General features: G+C 41.5%; 2 protein-coding genes across 5 annotated transcripts in view; one reads left to right on the top strand and one right to left on the bottom strand.

The window, feature by feature from the left end:
• Nucleotides 1-1,029: 1,029 nt before the first annotated feature.
• On the top strand, nucleotides 1,030-12,533 carry KBTBD2 (kelch repeat and BTB domain containing 2). 3 transcript variants are annotated; one of them, XM_080975893.1, is made up of 4 exons: nucleotides 1,030-1,133; nucleotides 5,508-6,032; nucleotides 8,080-8,245; nucleotides 9,833-12,533. In XM_080975893.1, exons 2-4 carry the CDS (start codon nucleotides 5,863-5,865, stop codon nucleotides 11,366-11,368), a joined length of 1,872 nt encoding a protein of 623 aa, XP_080832019.1. In that variant the 5' UTR covers nucleotides 1,030-1,133; nucleotides 5,508-5,862; the 3' UTR covers nucleotides 11,369-12,533. The 3 variants fall into 3 exon arrangements, with proteins under 3 accessions (XP_080832019.1, XP_080832018.1, XP_080832020.1); XM_080975892.1 differs by lacking the exon at nucleotides 1,030-1,133 and adding an exon at nucleotides 1,156-1,306; XM_080975894.1 differs by lacking the exon at nucleotides 1,030-1,133 and adding an exon at nucleotides 1,815-1,839.
• The window catches only part of AVL9 (AVL9 cell migration associated), a 38,626-nt gene continuing 32,255 nt past the window's right edge, over nucleotides 12,295-18,665 (bottom strand). The window contains exons 16-17 of one of the 2 annotated variants that reach the window (XR_013978375.1): nucleotides 17,431-18,127; nucleotides 12,295-17,386 (exon numbers count right to left, since the gene is read on the bottom strand). Coding sequence is in view for 1 of the 2 variants with exons in the window: in XM_080975873.1 (XP_080831999.1) it covers nucleotides 18,033-18,127 (95 nt within the window). In the remaining variant the exon portion in view is untranslated. Of the gene's footprint in view, nucleotides 18,128-18,665 lie in introns of both variants that reach the window. The other variant, XM_080975873.1, reaches the window with a different exon arrangement.

Raw genomic sequence — 18,665 nt, 5'->3', positions numbered from 1 at the left:
CAGGGGTCTTTTTTTGGGGGGGAGGACCCAGTCAGTAGACATCAAATGATCACCAGGGTTAACTGGCCAAGTTGGTCCTACTAGGGCCAGCAAGGAGACCAGGGAAGAATTTAAATGTGGGGTCCCAGAAAGGGTTTCTTCATAGAAGAGGAAAGGGAAGAGAGGATCAGGCTAATTCAGATTGAAGGCCAGGTGGAATACCTCTGTGTTACAGGCCCTGAGGAAGATCAAATCCTGCAGGGCCCTAGTCTTGTGGGACAGAGCATTCCACCAGGTTGGAGCCATCACTGAAAAAGCCCTGGCCCTGGTGGAGGATAGTCTGACTTCCTTAGTGCCTGGGATCTCTAAGCTATTATTCATGGACCTTAGGGTCCTCTGCGGGACATACCAGGAGAGGTGGTCCCATAAGTAGAAGGGTTTAGGGCTATGCGTACCCTGCGTCCCCCCAGGGGGAAAAACCACTGTGTAAATTTATGGTCTGCTGGCAAGCCCCATAGAAACATTCCCTGCATATAGAATGTAAATAATGCACATTAGGTTTGTGGTTTATAACTGTTTGCATATGGGTAGCTGGGGACACCTCCCCGGTGTCCTGCGTACATGTAGAATACGGTTTCAAAACCGTCGTTTGTGTTCCTGAGGGCAGGAAAGATGCTTCCTTAGCTATTCCCCAAGGGCGACTCTCACAAGCATTTCTTGCGCCTTCCAGGTGGCACCAGGCGGCTGCAGTTACATCAGCCGGCCGGCAGGGGGCGCAAAGCAGGGAACAGCCTCTTCCGCCAGGCGCCCGAAGGCGCGCTGCTAACAGCGCGCGGCATTCTGGGAAGGAGCCTCTTTCCCCGAGAAGCGGCGGCGGTAGGGTGGAGCGAGGGGCGCGTGCGCACGAAGGGAGAAAGGCCACGCCGGGCGGAGGCGGCCCTGCCCATGCGCGAAAACATTTCCCACCCACACACCCAAGCTCCGCCTCCTTGCCATTTCTCTCTCTCTCTCTCTCTCCCGCCCGCGTCGTGCTCCCCTCCCTCCGAGCATGCGCAGGAGGGCGGGCTCGAACGCCGAGAGGGTGCGCCCGCGCGCGCTGCGCTCCTTTCAACGGACGTCGGGGCGGGCAAGCAGGCGGGCGGGCGGAGAGCGAGGTAAGGCCTCCCGCGCGTGCGCAGCCGCCCTGTGTGTCCCTCCGCCCCGGGCCCCTTTCCCTCCCCCATCCACCTCCCCCCCCCTCACCTCCTTCCGCTTTCCTTTTCGCCCCGCAGGATCCTGAGGGGAAGAAGGCGACGCGGCCGCCGCGGGAGGGGAGAGGGTGGCGCAGGTTTGTGAGGGGCGTCTGTACTGTGGGAGCGGGTGAAGGGATGGCGAGCAGCCGCCTCCGGTATCTCCTAGGCCTCTGCCCGGGGGGGGGGCCTTCCGTGACAGGAAACGCGCGCGACCCCCCTCAAGAAAACAAAATCCGCCATAGACTCCTATTCTCCCCCCCCCCCCCGCACGCGTTGGCCTGGACAACCGCCTTCGGGGAGCGGCCTGGGCTCCTTCCTGGCCGGGTTGAGGGTGGTCGGCGCCGGCTTCCGCGGACGGTGATGGGGGGAGAGGAGGAGGAGGAGGAGGAAGGCCGCGGGGGTGTGAGGCGCCTGAACGACGGGCGAGAGCGACGCGTGTTTGTGTCAGTGTGTTGTTCTCGGGGGCCCACGCGCCGTGAACGGCTCTCCCCCCCCCCGACTGGAGAGTAGGTGCTTCCGGGGGGGGGGAGCCCCGCGGAATTTCCCGCTCAGGGCCGCCGCAGCGGCGCATCCACCGCGCCTGCCGCCTCCAATGTCATGCTTCGGCTCTGGGCAGCGGGCGCCCAAGGTCTTTGTTCAGAAGGGTGGGCGGAGGGGTTGCTGTTTCTCTTTTGGGGTGGGGGGTGCGTGGCTTTGGGGAGGAAGGGGTGTTGTGGTGGGTGTGGAGGTGAAAGCTGATGAGTGGGCCTGGCCTGGCTTAGCATCGCATCCAGGTGAAGCCATGATCAGAGTGTCTGCCTTGCTGCATCCTGACGCCGCTGCATAAAAATACAGTGGTACCTCGGGTTACATACGCTTCAGGTTACAGACTCCGCTAACCCAGAAATATTACCTCGGGTTAAGAACTTTGCTTCAGGATGAGAACAGAAATCGTGCAGCGGCGGTAGGAGGCCCCATTAGCTAAAGTGGTCCTTCAGGTTAAGAACAGACCTCCAGAACGAATTAAGTTCTTAACCCAAAGTACCACTGTACTGGTTTTGGGTGGTCATCCTTACAGAGCTGCTATTTAGAAACACACCTTGTTCCCCTCCCGGGATGAGAAAAGCAGGTGGGGTTTTTTTGACACCACAGCCTCCTAGCGGAAAGAGGTTGGCGTCTCTTAGCAGAGAGGGTGAGGATGGGATTCCGCTCCCCCTCCTCCCCCCAAAAATGAATTGTAGGTGTAAAGTTACAATTAATGATGCTGAAATGGAGGTACTTAATTGAAACTGAGCAACAGACTCCTTCTGCTTTTTCGGTTTTAATCTTGATCTCTCTCTCACACACACACATATATAAATTTAATGATGATTTATATTGGCTTGGCATAATTATATAGTTGCATTGTGAACTTGGCATGTAAATGGATGTTTGGGTTGTAATGTTTTGAGAATGGTGATCAGGTTACTTTTTCACCTGTTCTACATAGAACAGATGCAAATTTTAACTACTGAGTTGAAGTAACAAGTTCAGTCTTTACAGAGGTGTAAAGAAATACATTGTGCATTTGATATAGCTGTTGCTGCAAGAATTTTTTTGTGGGGGGAGGTAGGGAGTGGGCATGGCATCATAGGGCTTGCTTGGCATTCTTAATTTTGCCAGGTTTAGTGACTGGTGCTATTGCTGTTCCCAGGGGCTCATATTTCAGCAGTAGTATGTGTTTCTGTGCTGGCACTACAATTCATATTGCGCTTTAATTGATATCTTACTTTTTAACAGCGATTATTGGCTGGGTTAATAACCGAGGATCAGAAGGACAATTCATACAGCTTAATTTCAGATGATGGTGTTTTAATAAAAATAATATAAAGTTCAGTTCTGTATATAGGTTTTAAAAGAAAAATAGTTTTGAATAGGATTGTGTGTGTGATTTATAACACATCTTGCAGTTCTTGTTTAGAAATCAGATTTCTCTTGATCTGAAAGACTGAAGGTTGGAGAGTTCAATCTTGCACAGTCATCCTATTTGGAAATTTGAAGTGTATGCCATTTAGAGTGTATGCCAGTATAATACTTACAGAAACTACCATAAGCAGGGCTTTTTTTAGCCAGAACTTGCCAAAACTCAGTTCTGGCACCTTTCAGGTGAACACCGTTGCCATTATGAGAGAACAAGGGAGGCGTTCAGCACCAGCACTTCTTTTTCTAGAGAAATAGCATGGACCATAAGAATAAGTGATTGGTGATGGTAGTGATCAGAAAAGATGTCATTTGGAATTACAGAGGGATCTGAACTGAAGTTTGGTGCAGCTGAGCAGCCTTGTTAAGACATGGTTGAAAGAGTAGCGTTTGAGATTTGTAGGTGTATGGGAGTAGCTGAAATAAATGTTGTCTAAAAGTTCAAAATAAGTTCAATGATACGGGAAAGTAGTAATATGTATTATATAAATGTAAGCTGTGTTGACAGAGATAAGTTGGACAAGTTTCTGAAATGAAGCCACCAAATTGTGTACAAGTTTTGATAGGGTGTACTGTAACTGGTTAGGCCACAGAACTCCCAGAAGAGATTTAGAGATGTAGTGGCTGTCTGTGCATAAGCCAGCAGTTGGTGCTGTCACAGTATAGTTCTAATAAAAGAAGTATTTCCAAGACTTTAGGAGTAGTAGTATTTGGCTACATTTGAGCTTTGGTATTCTTTTTTCCTTAGTACTATGGTTTAAGAAGGATGTTTGGAGGGATTCAAAGGAGTATGTATGTTCTACTTGTATTTAGTAAACAAGCTAAAAACTTTGAAACTGCCAAGCTTGCCTAATACTGTTTTTGTAGTTGGCATCCACCCATTGTTATTAATGAAGTTAAAAAAGAGAAAATCTTTGACAGAAAAATAAAGCACTGGAATTTTTTCTTCTCCACATCACTGCTAGAAAACAAATAGTATAAGCAAAGGTTGAAAGCATTTAGCTTTCAAGTTATGGAGACCTTGCTGGTGTTTAATGGGGAAACGTTAATCTTGATTGGGAACAGGCTAAGAACCAGCTGCCCTTGAATTGGAAAGTGGCTTGCCATGACAGTGAGCCCCACTTTCTCAGTGGTGATGGCAGTATTAGAAACTGAGATATGAAAAGTCAGGAGCTAAATGGCACCTTAAACCTAGGTTATGGGCACAACAACTGAATGTCTAGGCACACTTTTTTATAACAAGAATACAAAGCTGAAACTGAATGAACTGCAGCTAAAATATTATGTCCATTTTTCACATAGTATAGTCCTTTCCCTGCTCACCCCTCTAATATTCTTAAGAGGGTCTTTTCTCCAATCTTCGGAGAGTAGCTGGAAGTTGGGAGACAAAAAAAGGTCCTCTTTTCCTTCCACTCTGCAGTTTTAATCTGAAATCTTCGGCATAGTACTGCGCCCAGAGCTCAGAAACTGTTTGCACTAATGAAATTCCCTGTCGCAAAATGCACCTAGAACAATGGGAGATTTGAACATTGGGTGGCGATCTCCCCCACAGTTGGAGTAAACTTGAACCAGAGAGGACAGCTAGGATAGGCTGCTGAGATTCTCATAGCATCTCTATTACCCAGTGCAAAAACATGGGCCACCCTTTCTGTCACCACCAGTGTTAGAAACTGGGATAGGAAAGCTATTCTCCACATGACGCCTGGTTGTGTGTGTCAAAAAGAATGTGAAAAGGTAGTCTGACAGTAATGAGCCAGTAGGGCATAGGAAGTGGTCGTAGCCCCCTCTGTAGGATTGCCACGTGCGTAAACTAAAATACTTGAACGTGACATTGCAGATGTAGTTTCATCTTGATTGAAATCTGTCTCAAATAATGTTAAATATGTGAAATTAGGTGGTACCTCTCAACTAGCCTAAACAGAATTAGAGAAATGTTTACTGTGTCACAGAGATCACAAAGCTTCTGTGGTATAGATAAAATCCAGAGTCCAATGACATTTGTGGCCTTGTTAAATATTGTGAAGAGAGACAAAAACTTGATCCATTATTGCAATTATTAAGGAGACATTGCCAGTACTAGGAGAGGGAGGACCATTTAGGACCACAATAGATGGGTTTAATAACATTTCTGCGCTGCTACTCCTATCCAATGCTTCATTTTAGTTCTGGGCATTCTTAAATCATCAGAGGAGTTGAGAAGGCATCAAATGTGTTCTTCACTGTTAGTCTTTGCATTTATAAATGGCCTTCATAACAGCAACTTTATGGTTTAAAGTAGCATACCAAACAGTGTTCTAGGCAGAACAATGGTAGAACAGGCTTAGAAAAATTGCTGACATGATTTTTTTCTTCTTCTAGTCACAAGTGATTGAGAGATGCTTCAAGAAAATCTACCTCACAAATTGCATTCATTTGCCCATGTACTGCATCACTGGAAATCTGAACAGGAACTTGGCGGTCGTTCTTGAAAGTCTCAGGCGAACGGATGGACACCAAGTCAGTTTATTGCATCCAAGGAGTGGGTTGCCATCTGAAGTATTGATTCAACAGTCCAATCTATCATTGCTGAATGTCTTAATAAAGTTAGCAAAGGATTCAAAATATCCCTTGTAGTTTCTTCTGAGTTCTTCAAAAAATGGTTGCTTGATCTCTTTCCTGCTGAAGTAAAGTGGCTTCTATAACCTGTTTCTGGAAATATTAATGGAATGCAATCATGTCTACCCAGGAAGAAAGGCAGATCAATACGGAATATGCTGTATCCTTACTGGAGCAGTTAAAGTTGTTCTATGAACAGCAGTTGCTAACTGACATTGTTTTAATTGTTGAGGGCACTGAATTCCCATGCCATAAGATGGTTCTTGCTACATGCAGCTCTTACTTCAGGTATGTGATTAAAGTAGTGTTATTTCTTCCATTAAAATGTATTCTGTTCATCTCTTATGTCTAAGACTACAGTATATAATATAATTTTAAAATGGTTCTACTGGGTAATTTGAAGCGAATGGAGTTGTGGATGTGGAATAGCTAAACGGGGATGTACAGCTACTTTGATGGCTTCACAAAGTGTGGAATATCTATTGTAAGAGTGATGTTTGGGTACCAAACATGACATTTGCGTTATGGAGGGAAGCTTGGTTAATGAAAACAAGGTCTGAAATGTCTCCAGCTCAATTTCACAGAAGGAGAAGGAGGTTTTTCTTTTTACAGATTTGAGGTTTGCAAAGTTTTTTCTTTTTGAGCGGGGGGAAGTGAGACAACTGTCCCTCTTGCCCTAGAGTTGAGTGTGAACAGATCTAAAGTGTGTGTGCGTGTGCACATGCCTGCAAAATCCCATTGCTCTGTTGTGTGTTAGGAAATAAGGAGGCATGGAAATAGAATACTCACATGACATAAGAGCATGATTCCACTATTCCATGATTCCACTATTCCATGGCAGGTTAGGGAGAAGAGTGCAGTCTACTTACAGGAGTAGCCAGTGGGGCCCTCCAGCTGTCGTGGACTGCAACTTCCATCAATCATTGTTTACAATTTGCCATGTGTATGTAGTCCATAATTTACAGAAAGCATCGCACACTGGCTACCACTAATCTAGAAGACTTAGGCAAGCTCGAGTGCAAATTGACCATGGGGAATATGCCCAGAGTTCTGGCTCAATATCTGCTGTGATGTTTATTGTACAAGAGCAAAATAACTTGTGCAACTAATATCTTTATAAATAAAAATATCTTACACATATTGTAGAAGATGTTGGGACATGCTGCATTTTCCATGTGCTTTGTTCCATTGTGTATTTGAAACTTCCGGTATGGTTGATATCTCAGTGAGTATTAATGAAATGAAATAAAAGCACAGTATCAGTGGCTCCTCTTGGCTTTCAGTTGTGCTATGTGTACCAAGACATACTGGCAATTCCAGACCTTTTGAAAACTTGAAACTTGTCCCAAAACGAAATGATTTTCACACCAGTAACATGGAAGTACTCAAGGAATACTAACATCAAACTAATTTAAATTTTATGCCTGTGTGTCTCTGGTGACTGCATGAAAGATGAAGTTAAAATTACTAGAAAGTTGCAGATGAGTGTGAAATACTCAAATGAAACTAGTTTTAACTACAGGAATCTGCAATTTTGTGTATGTACGACTAAGTGTTCTGGTGCTTACTACAAGCCATTGACTGATGTCAGAATGTGTTTGACCCAAAAAAGATTTTGACCATTGACAGTTGTTCTAAACAGGAGATTTCGCAAGTAATAACTGTTTTTATACTTTAAAGAAGGGCAGAATGGTTGGATTTCAGTCAGCATTGCTCTTATGGGAGAGATTACATACCATATTTTTCCATGTATAAGACAACCCCTATTTTTTTGAACCCAAAATGAAGAAATCTGAGCCTGTGTTGCCAGAGCCTAGACCACCTGAGCCCGGGTCGCCCCCACCAGAGCCTGACCCCAAGCCCAGACTGCCTGCACCAGAGCCCAGACACAAACTTGAGCCCAGGCTGCCCACACCAGAGTCCAAACCCCTGTGTATACAGCCCTGCGTATAAGATGACCACCAATTTTTGACTACTTTTTTAAAAGCAAATTTAGCTAAACATAGTCTTATACACTGAAAAAGATGGTATATGTGCTTAATGTAACCTAAACACAGAGGAAGTTCATATACAGCATTTATTAATATGTTTTCTAAACTGATTTGTACCTCAATAAGATCAGGGAGTCCACTTGCACACAAACTGGACAGTAGCTTATCCATGAAACTGGATGTAAATAGTGTGAAATCCCAATCCTTGGAATGCAGCCTTTGTGAACCATTTAATAGTTTTGAATGCTCTTATATGTACTGAATTTTATCCAGCTCCAGGCTTCAAAGAGTTGGAGAAAGTAAGATAGAAGCTAGAAGTTAATGTATTTTGTTTTATCTTTCAGGGCTATGTTTATGAGTGGGTTGAGTGAAAGCAAGCAAACGCATGTCCATCTAAGGAATGTGGATGCAGCCACTTTGCAAATCATAATAATTTACGCATACACGGGTAATTTGGCAATAAGTGACACTACAGTCGAACAGCTTTATGAAACGGCTTGCTTCTTACAGGTAGGAATGTTATATGCTAACTTTTCTAAGACACTTTAAAAAAGGTATCTTTCTGAATATTTAACTTTTTATTTTCTTTTACATTTAACAGAAACTGTCATGGAATTATTTGCATTTTCTGCCCTAATGGTGCTACTAGAAACTAATTACAATATATTTCTATTTGGTTCAAATGAGTTTGCTCTCCATTACATACTTCTAGAATTAAGATGTAAAATTGATGTATTGATATAGGGCAAGGATAGCTAACCCTCAATTTGAATTTGCAGTATAATTAATTTTATATATTTAATTTGTTAACCTCTTTACAACCAAAATGCAATATATAACAGACCAATTAAAAATAATGATACACATTAAAGTGTTTAGCCACAGAAGCCATTATAAAACACAAATATCCCTCCCACTAATGGCCAGATACATACCTAAGTACACTAACTTAAGGCCCACATGCCTGGGATAATAAAATAATGTCATAGCACGTCACAGAAGAGATATTGGTGAACTTCCCTAGGGAGAGCATTGTACAACTGAAGCACTAGTGCACAAAAGGTTTGATGCCACCCTCCAAACATCTCTTGTAGGAGGCACACAGGGGGAAAAATTTATATGATAATTTCAAGAGTCTGGGGAAGCTTATAAGGGGAGTGATAATCTAGAGGTACTTGAATACATTGCAACATTCTAGGATAAGGGGCAGTAGTGCAGTAAAAGGAAGTGGAACCTCCCAGATTTGCATCTGTTGCCTTGTTAGGGACATCATTACTGAAATTCTTTGGAGACTGATGTTTACAGCTAACAGTAGAAAGACTGTATTAGCCAGTGAACTAGCAGAAGGTTTGATTCAGCTTTTTCTGTTCATTGCCATCCCTGCAGAAATTGGAGCTGTCTGATATCTAGTGAGGTGGGAAAGCAGGGATTTTTTTTTTGTTTTGAGGTATGTAACAATTTGAGCAGCAATAGGGAAAACCTCTCTCCCTATTATCTACAGAGATAAATAGGGAAGACCCCTGATCACTGAAAGATGGTCAGTTTCTTCAGTAACCAATAGACTTTGGCCTTTGCAGATGAACTGAGGCACTTTTCCCCTTCCTTTCCTTTTTGTGAACAATGGTATGTTGTAGCCAGTATGTTTAGGCACATTCTGTAAATGATCCCTTCACCTTTGTTCAGTAGAAGTTGTTTATTCATTTCATTTCATTTCTATACTGCTTAAAATATAAGAAAAAATCTCAAATCAGTTTTCAACCTACATTAAAACATCAAATAAAGTATTACTCTATAAAGCATTACAAAAGAAGCTCAAATGCAAAATATACAGTCAAAGCAATGTAATTAACAGGAAACTAAAATATTTTCTTAAAGATTTCAAAATAAGACATTACGAAGGAAGGTGAAGTATAGAATACACATTTAAAACACCATAAATGGCAAGAGAATAAAATATTATCTTAAACATAGAATAAGTTAAGGAGAGGTTGCTTTTATAGAAATGTAGGGAAATTTGTTTCTTTTCCTTATTCTTTTTCTTTTCTGTTGACCTTAAATATGAAGTTAATGTAAGCATTGCATTGTTTTTTATTGCAGGTAGAAGATGTGTTACAGCGTTGCAGAGAATACTTAATTAAAAAAATAAATGCAGAGAACTGTGTGCGGCTGTTGAGCTTCGCTGATCTTTTCAGCTGTGAGGAGTTAAAACAGAGTGCTAAAAGAATGGTAGAACACAAGTTCACAGCTGTATGCCACCAGGAGGCTTTCATGCAGCTCTCACACGATCTGTTGATAGATATTTTGAGTAGTGACAACTTAAATGTGGAAAAGGAGGAAACCGTTCGTGAAGCTGCTATGTTATGGCTGGAATACAACACAGAATCTCGATCACAGTATTTGTCATCTGTTCTTAGCCAAATAAGAATTGATGCACTTTCTGAAGTTACACAAAGAGCTTGGTTTCAAGGCTTACCGCCGAATGATAAATCGGTAGTGGTTCAAGGATTATATAAATCTATGCCGAAGTTTTTTAAACCAAGACTTGGAATGACTAAAGAGGAAATGATGATCTTCATTGAAGCTGCTTCTGAAAACCCTGGTGGTCTTTACTCTTCAGTTTGCTACAGCCCACAGGCTGAAAAAGTTTACAAGCTCTGCAGCCCTCCTGCTGACTTGCATAAGGTTGGGACGCTTGTAACTCCTGATAATGATATTTATATAGCAGGGGGGCAGATCCCATTGAAAAATGCAAAAACTAACCACAGTAAAACGAGCAGACTTCAGGTTGCCTTCCGAACTGTGAATTGCTTTTACTGGTTTGATGCCCAACAAAACACTTGGTTTCCAAAGAGTCCAATGCTGTTTGTTCGTATAAAGCCATCCCTAGTTTGCTGTGAAGGCCACATCTATGCAATTGGAGGAGACAGTGTAGGTGGAGAGCTCAACAGGAGAACTGTTGAAAGGTATGATACTGAGAGAGATGAATGGACAATGGTAAGCCCACTGCCCTGTGCGTGGCAATGGAGTACAGCTGTTGCTGTTCATAACTGCATTTATGTAATGGCACACAACCTGATGTACTGTTACTTCCCCAGGTCAGATGCTTGGGTTGAAATGGCTATGAGACAAACTAGTAGATGCTTTGCTTCGGCTGCTGCTTTTGGGGATAAAATATTTTATATCGGAGGCTTGCACGTTGGCAGCAACTCTGGTATAAGACTCCCTACTAGCACTGTAGATGGGTCTTCCGTTACTGTGGAAGTTTATGATGTGAATAAAAATGAATGGCGAATGGCAGCCAACATCCCTGCCAAACGATATTCTGACCCCTGTGTCAGAGCTGTTGTAATTTCCAACTCCTTATGTGTCTTCATACGAGAAACCCACATGAATGAGAGAGCAAAGTATGCCACCTACCAGTATGATATGGAACTTGACCGGTGGTTCTTGCGCCAGCATATATCTGAACGGGTGCTCTGGGATTTGGGGAAAGACTTTCGGTGCACTGTGGGAAAGCTATATCCATCTTGCCTTGAAGAATCCCCATGGAAGCCTCCACCGTATCTCTTTTCACCAGATGGAGCTGATGAGTTTGAGATTGATGGAGAGATGCTGACACTGCCACCTGTATAGCTCCCAAAATTAAGAGACTGCATGCCTATAACTGGTTATCATGAAAACTCTTTGAGAGAACAGGGCTGGAATATGAAACAATAAGCTGTCTTGTATGTATGCCCTATTTAACATTTTGTGGCCATTGAGTGTAAATCGGTGGAATTTATAAGCAGATATGCTTCCATAATCTGAAACAATCCCTCTGGTAGCTGATGGGATCTGTATGTATATTGCAAGCTTAAAGCATCTGCTTATTGTCTAAATTTTTAGTCTTGTGAAGACTTTTAGTTCAGGAAACTTTCACAAAAGCAGCTTCTATTTCTAGGATGGTATGTTAATTGCTCAAAGTATCTTCCAGTTATATTTGAGTGAGTTCTGGAAATCTTTGTATGTGCTAGTTATTATAGATTGTGTGGCCTAATGGAATGTGCTACACCTATTACACAACAGCCGTGTTGGTATAATAATGCCATGTAAAGAGAGAAACAAATCCCATGGATCTACCTGTGGTAGGAAGGGTAGATCTTCCAATTTACGGTGACATGCAGGGCAAAATGACTGCAGGCTCAGTCAAGCTGTATTATTATTATTATTTTATTATTATTAGGTGCATGTATTTTCACTAACTTATACCTGTCTATTTAGAATACAGGTCTTCCGAGCAGCTGGTAGTTTGCCAGGTGTGAACTTACGTTGCTGGGCTTGCAGTAAGAATTGCCAGCCCTACCTAGTGCGGGTCTGTGTGGAGCTTTTGCTCAGTAAACAGTTCCACATTCTGTATTTCAGAAACAATGGCTCATGCATATTACTTCCTGCTGCTTATGTCCCCCTGCCCCAATGTTAACCAAGATATAGTGTGGATTAACCAGGTTTTTATTTTTGTTAATTTAATAACAAGCATTACTGTAGTGTGACTGTGTATAGATATCCCTTAGTTGTCTCTCTTTTGTTTTTTTGGGGGGGGGAACAATTTTTTTTTTTCAGGAATACTCTGTGCAGGAGAGCAGTTCAGTAGTGCTGCTCTGGCATTAATCCCAGGAACCACTAGCAGTAGCGGAGCGCCGCCAATCTTACATGAGCACAGGTGCTTCATGATGGATCATACTAGCATGTTCAGCTGCATCATGTTCTGGCACTGTATTTTGAATGATATTAATTTATTAAAAAAAAAACCTGAGTCAAAGACTTGTTTCCCGCGTTTTCTGCAAGACAGTATCTTCCCTCAAACTGTTATGTCAAAAAAAAAAAAAAAAACCCTCAAACTCTTGATGTCAAAAAATATTCTGGTACTGGGTGGCTCAGTAAATTAGGCGCAACAGGAAGTGCAAGTGCCTCATGTTCCAAAATATTCCAGAGAGGTAAGTTACAGTATACAAGTTTGTTTTCCTCTGAGGGCCACAAGGTGTAGAGGGGGCAGATGATGCTGTACAGTGCACTCACTACACTTTGGAATCATAGGCAAGGTGCTGAAAATTGTATTTAAAATGCATGCTTTCTGATAGCTGGTTCACACGTCATGCTAAGCCAAACAGTGGCTACATGTGAGTGTGCGGTCTTCCAGGGAGATGGTGCCTGGCTCACTCACTCACTCATTGCATTGCTGCTGTGCCGTTCTGAGACCAAGAACAAACCTTGGTTTAACTCCAGATGTAACCATGAACTGTAACCAAGATTTGTTCTTGATTACCTTTTGTCCACGACAAACCAACCACAAGCCCAGGTTTGGATAGCATGCTAAGACAAACCATAGCTTGGCTGAACATGGCACAAAACAGCTGGTGAGGAGTGAAGTGGCCACAATCATCTCCCTAAGCTTTGTTTTGGCTTAGCATGATGTGTGAACCAGGCCACTGTTAAAGCTTGCATAGTTCTTCTCAGTAGCTGAAAGATTCTTGTCCAGCACTTTTCTGCCAATTGTTTTTGGTAAAAAAACTGAACCTATTAAAAAAAAAAATCCCACCTCCAACTTGTTAAAATAAGGTTGGCTTTGCTTCTAAACTTAAGTTGAATAGTCATACCTTGGATCCCAAACGCCTTGCAAGTCGGAACATTGTGGCTTCCGAATGCCGCAAACCTGGAAGTGAGTGTTCTGGTTTGCAAACGTTCTTTGGAACCTAAACGTTCCACTGGCTGCAGGAGCTGCAGTCAATCGGAAGCCACGCCTTGGTTTCTGAACGTTTTGGAAGTCGAACGGACTTCCGAAATGGATTCCTCTTGACTTCTGAGGTACCACTGTAAATCTGTCCTTCTAACAGAACAGGAGGAAAGATTATTCAGGAATTTGTAACTAATACTAACTAGCCAATAGGTTTCTTGGAAGAAAACAGTATAGGAAAGAAATACTGGAGGAAATTATTATCACATTGATTGCAAGTTCGTGAAGATAAACAAGTAACTGGTTTGTATTTTTTATGAAGATGGTTTTGTTCCTGTAATATCAGTGCACCTAACCTGTGGTCTAGAATGGATCAGTTTCTTTGAGATTTTGCTCAGTGTCAGCTGAATGTCTTGGGCAACTTTAACAAGGAGAAGAAAACATTATGGATTCATGTTTGGTATTTAGAATGTCAGCTGTAATTTTGACTGCAGCAGGTGAAAATCAGGGCCATATAATTAAAAGCTACTGCTGATTTGCATGAGGCACATAATTTTAGCACACTCTTGAAAACAAACTGGTATGAGAAAGTCATGAGTGAAGAGAGTTAAAACATGAATTCCCATTTTTAAACTACCAAAATTAGTCTGATATAGCTGGCAGTGGGGAGGGCCTGTTCACACTTGTTAGTGTTTCTTGCCTCTATTTCTCTTCCCCTGTCTAGGTTGTGAGAGAGAGCAGGTCTCAAGCTTTTGCAGTTCAAACTGCAAGTAAACCCTTGTGCCAAACAAGTTACATTCAAGCAAAACAAGAACAATCTTTATTTTCCTTAGAACAAAATATACAGCAGAAGCATTAATAGTCTTTTGAACATGGTAACCTATTTTTTACACATTGATGATGAATGAAATACCTAATATTTACCAACCCTCCTCTTCCAACAGGCTGGTAGCAGTAAAAACCATATGGAAATAAACTTAGGTTTCATTTCACTTAAACCATGATTAGATAACTGATTTCAGGTTTATGTCTCAAAACCAGCCTTGAATGATTGATATTAATTTGTTAAGTGGTATAGAAACTGGAATAGAGGTATTTCTAGTCTATTTCATACTGTAATATGATACACATTTCCAAATACTTGTAACATTTAAAAAAATATAAAAATCAGTTTCTCTACTGTGCATGATGCAAATATATACGTTTGTAATAGGGAGCACCAGCACATAAAACAGCCTTACAAAATACCAAGTTAGCGGCCTGATTCTAAACACTTGTGTGGGACAAAATGTTCAAACACCAGCATAATACTCTTTCAGCAGCCATAAAGCACTGTACTATGCAGTATGTTGGCACCAGTCAAGGTGTTGCATCCTGAACATTTACTTGCTTGTGGAGCAAGTATTAAGATCATACTGTTAGATATAACTCGGGGTGGAGGTGTTCCTTTGGGCTGGGCAATGCTTTTACATTTGGAAGGGTATTTTTTAAATTTTACTTTAACATCCTCTTGCCATTTTCTATAGAACAGCACATGCATTATTTGAATTTGAAGCACTTCATGTTCTTAATTTGGCTTTAGGTCACATCAACCTCATGTGCCCTATTACGGGCAGAATTTGCCTGCGGTACTAACCAGCCCTTAAAGAACGTAACTGAAAATAGGGGTAGCCACTGAGTGTGCCCTAGATGATACTGAGCTCATAACCATTCCTACTAGCCATGCTGGCTGATACTGTGTGAATCCAACATCTGGAGGGTACCACATTGACTACCTCTGCATTACAGGAACAGCAAGGCTTAAGTCACTAGAATTGTCACTACAATACTAGAGTAAATGACAGTGTTTGCATTTTAGCTGGTGCTTTCTTGATGTGAAGTGCTTCAAGCAAGAGTGCTTCAATGCGCTACATGTGATGTTTCAATAATACAAGCAGCACTGCTTTTTACGTTTTCCAGAATAAATTAAACTCAAACCTCAAAACTGAAATCAGTGGCTAGAAAACAAATGCTATTCATATTAAATTTGAATTATTTTCCCTTACAGACCTCCATCTAATCTAGTCTTTCAATACCCTTTTGCAAAGATATGTATGTGACCCCACACATTTGTAATACACTATGTGCTTATGCCGGTTTTTTTCAGTGTATATTACGACTACCTGCTGAATCCAGATTATGTGATTGTAACTACTGCAGTACACACAGTAATCATTTTCAATAGGTTTTACAGTTTATTCCTGCATTTGACTTGTACAATTAACTACTGCCAAATTTTTCCCTGTAGCAAAATTATAATTATAAATTGGTCACTCCAAGATGATGGCTACTATAAACACTTATACAGCGTATTGTCATGTACTACAAGCGCTCGCCAAAGAAGAGAAGACATTTTAAAAGAATCACCAGCTTTTCATACCATCTTGTCCCTAAGGATTTTGCTGATCCCTCGTTATGGTGCCTGTGGATTAATTGGCAAAAGGTGTTAGTCAGATGCCTCCTAATTTGTGCTCCCTTTAGGGAAGGATGAAAACCAACAAGTGGATGTAACAATTCCAACCAAGGAACTCCCAAGAAAAAAAAGTCTGTTTACAAGCTGTGTCAGCTTGCCTGCAGTGTAATGACTGTCATGGCATGCCTAGTTCTATAGTTTCAATAAAAGGGTAACATCTCCAAGCCACAGCATCCTTGTAAAATGTTTTCTTTAGGAGCACAGTCAACTTCTGTGGTTAGAAAACTATAACTCTAATTTATGGGCTCATTCATTCGAGCAAAGTAGTGTAGAAGAAAACATATAAGGGTTTTTTATGCTGGCTATATTATTTCAGATATCTGAGTAAGCTTGAAAGCATATGATGTGTCTTGCAAACAGTACTATATACATGGATTATAGCAGGGCACCTGCCACTTCATAACAACCTCCCTTGTACAGCACCTATGAAAAATACACAGGTGTGTGAAAATTACACCTGTGTACTGGTTGCAGTCCACAATTGGTCATTAATTTTCATAATGTGTATGTGGAACAGGTGTGAAAACAGCTGCACACAGTGGTATACATGCTTCTCTCTTGGGAAGTTAATCTACAGGAAAGTTGGGTGAAATAACCCAAACTGCTTATATGAAAATCTTTCTCGAAGTGCAACCATAGCCATCTCTGAAAACTGGGTTTTTTGAGATGTGGCCAGAATACAGGAATTCTGGTTGGGGTATGCTGTGACAACTTTGGTGCAGAATGTTACATCATTAATAAATATTCCGTCCCCTAAAAAGGATATGAAGTAAAGCAGTCCAGCTATAGTACACCTGAATTAACACTTTATACGCCAGATCCATTTAAATCATTGCAGTTTGGAAAAGAAAACCAAGAAGGAAAGGGGAGGAGACTTGAATTGGCAGTTGTAAGCAAAAATATGAACTAAGGGAAGCCCTGGAATTCTTTGTTTTGGTAAATCATTCATATTGTAATGTCCTACACTAAGATGATTTACTTAAAGTCCAAGGCAATCTCACGGCTTCCTATATTGCAATCCATAAAACTGTCGCTGGCAGAAAGCCAAGTAGTATCTCGTTACAGTCATTTCTCAAATGTCTGCTAACCTACACATTAAATTAGAAAACCCTAAAAGCAGCTAGGAAAGGGGAAAAGCACTTCTGACTCTTGCATTTGGAGTCTTAACTGTGCCAGAGAGGTAGGTATTTGGTTATAGGTATTCACTAGTGAAAGTTTTCGAACAGCCACTGTTGGATGCAACACAAGCAAATGGGAACATGAAAGATGAAAGCTAAATTCACACACACAACTTGAAAACGAGGAAATTGCAGTTACTGAGCAAGAGCTGCAAGAGTTGTTTTTCTGCTAAGAGGTATCTTGGGTGTTAATTCCAAAGAGGTAACAAAAATATGGTAAACCTGTGTATTTTAGTCAGTATTAGAACTATCTTCCATTTTATCCATGACCTTTAAAAACAAACTTCTTAAAAACCCAAGTGCTAGCAGCTAGAATTCTGAAAGTTGAAATGAGCTGGTGCAAAACTGCCAACACGTCATTTAGGCGTTTTAAGTGTTAAACTGGGTGTGAACGTCTCATTTAAACTGTATTTGTTTCACTTCGTTCCACCCACAGGTGCAAAAGGTTGCAACATTAGGCTGCAATCCTTTGCACAAGTTGGTTCCACTGAAATGAAAAGATCTTACTTCTGCATTTGGTATGGGAGGGTGGAAGTGAGAGGTCAGCTTTCTGTTCCAAACCTAGACAGCCCCGCTCTTTCTTTTTTTCAAGAAAAAGTCTAGACAGCTGGAGTTAATACAACAAAATTTACATAAATCATTATCAACATCCAAAGAACAGCACACACTGAAAAATAAAGCCCGTCTTACAACAAGGCTTGTATGCTACTGTTGTTACAAAGGCTCAGATTTTTTAAAAGAGGCATTAATGCAAACTGCAATGACATCCTGCGATGCAGCTTTAAAGGCCATTCCTTCCATCCTCATGCTGCTTGAATTCATGGGTGTGTTTTTTAAAGCAAAACCACTGGTCTCTTTCTCAAAATGAATGTAAGGGCTTGGTCCGGTGCATAACAGTTACTCCCCAAGGCTTTGTGTTGACTGGGTGAAAGTAGAAAGCCACGAGGACATGGCTGATTTTGCACTCGTGAGAGCTCCTCCAACTGACTGACCTGGATTTTATAGTAAAAAGAGGGGAAGGTTAGGCAAAGGTAAGGCTAAGATGAGAGCAATTAATAGCACGATGCTTACTTAGAAGTAATTCCCATTAAGTTTAATAGGACTTGAAAAGTATATATGGGATTGTAGTGCAAGGCCACTTGCATCTATGTGTAAATAGATTTCTCAAACAGACAGCCTCTTATTTTGGCATTCTAAACAACATTTTTAAAGCTGGTTCAGACTGGCGAAGCTTGGGATGAACACTCCATAGGTCTGTGTAAGTATGCAACACTCATAGCTATCTCTGGAATTGGTGGTTTGGGGAAAATGGGCTGAGGAGTATGCAAGGCTGAGGGGCTCGCCTCATTTCAGTAGTAAACTTGATGGCTGAGATGAGAGGCATGTGGAATCTTACAGCTTTCAAATTCCAAAAATGAGGGGTGCTAAAAAGATGTAACATGACTTGGGAATCCCAAATATATTTTGTTTAAGTTAATATAATTTCGTTCTGCTTGGTAAGTTAGGTGTGTGCCAAAATGGTATAGAAAT

The sequence above is a fragment of the Podarcis pityusensis genome (genome assembly GCF_964106645.2).
Source record: "Podarcis pityusensis genome assembly, chromosome: 12".
Lineage (NCBI taxonomy): Eukaryota > Metazoa > Chordata > Lepidosauria > Squamata > Lacertidae > Podarcis > Podarcis pityusensis.
Note: the sequence above shows the minus strand (reverse complement) of the source record. Positions and strands in the feature narration are given on the sequence as shown.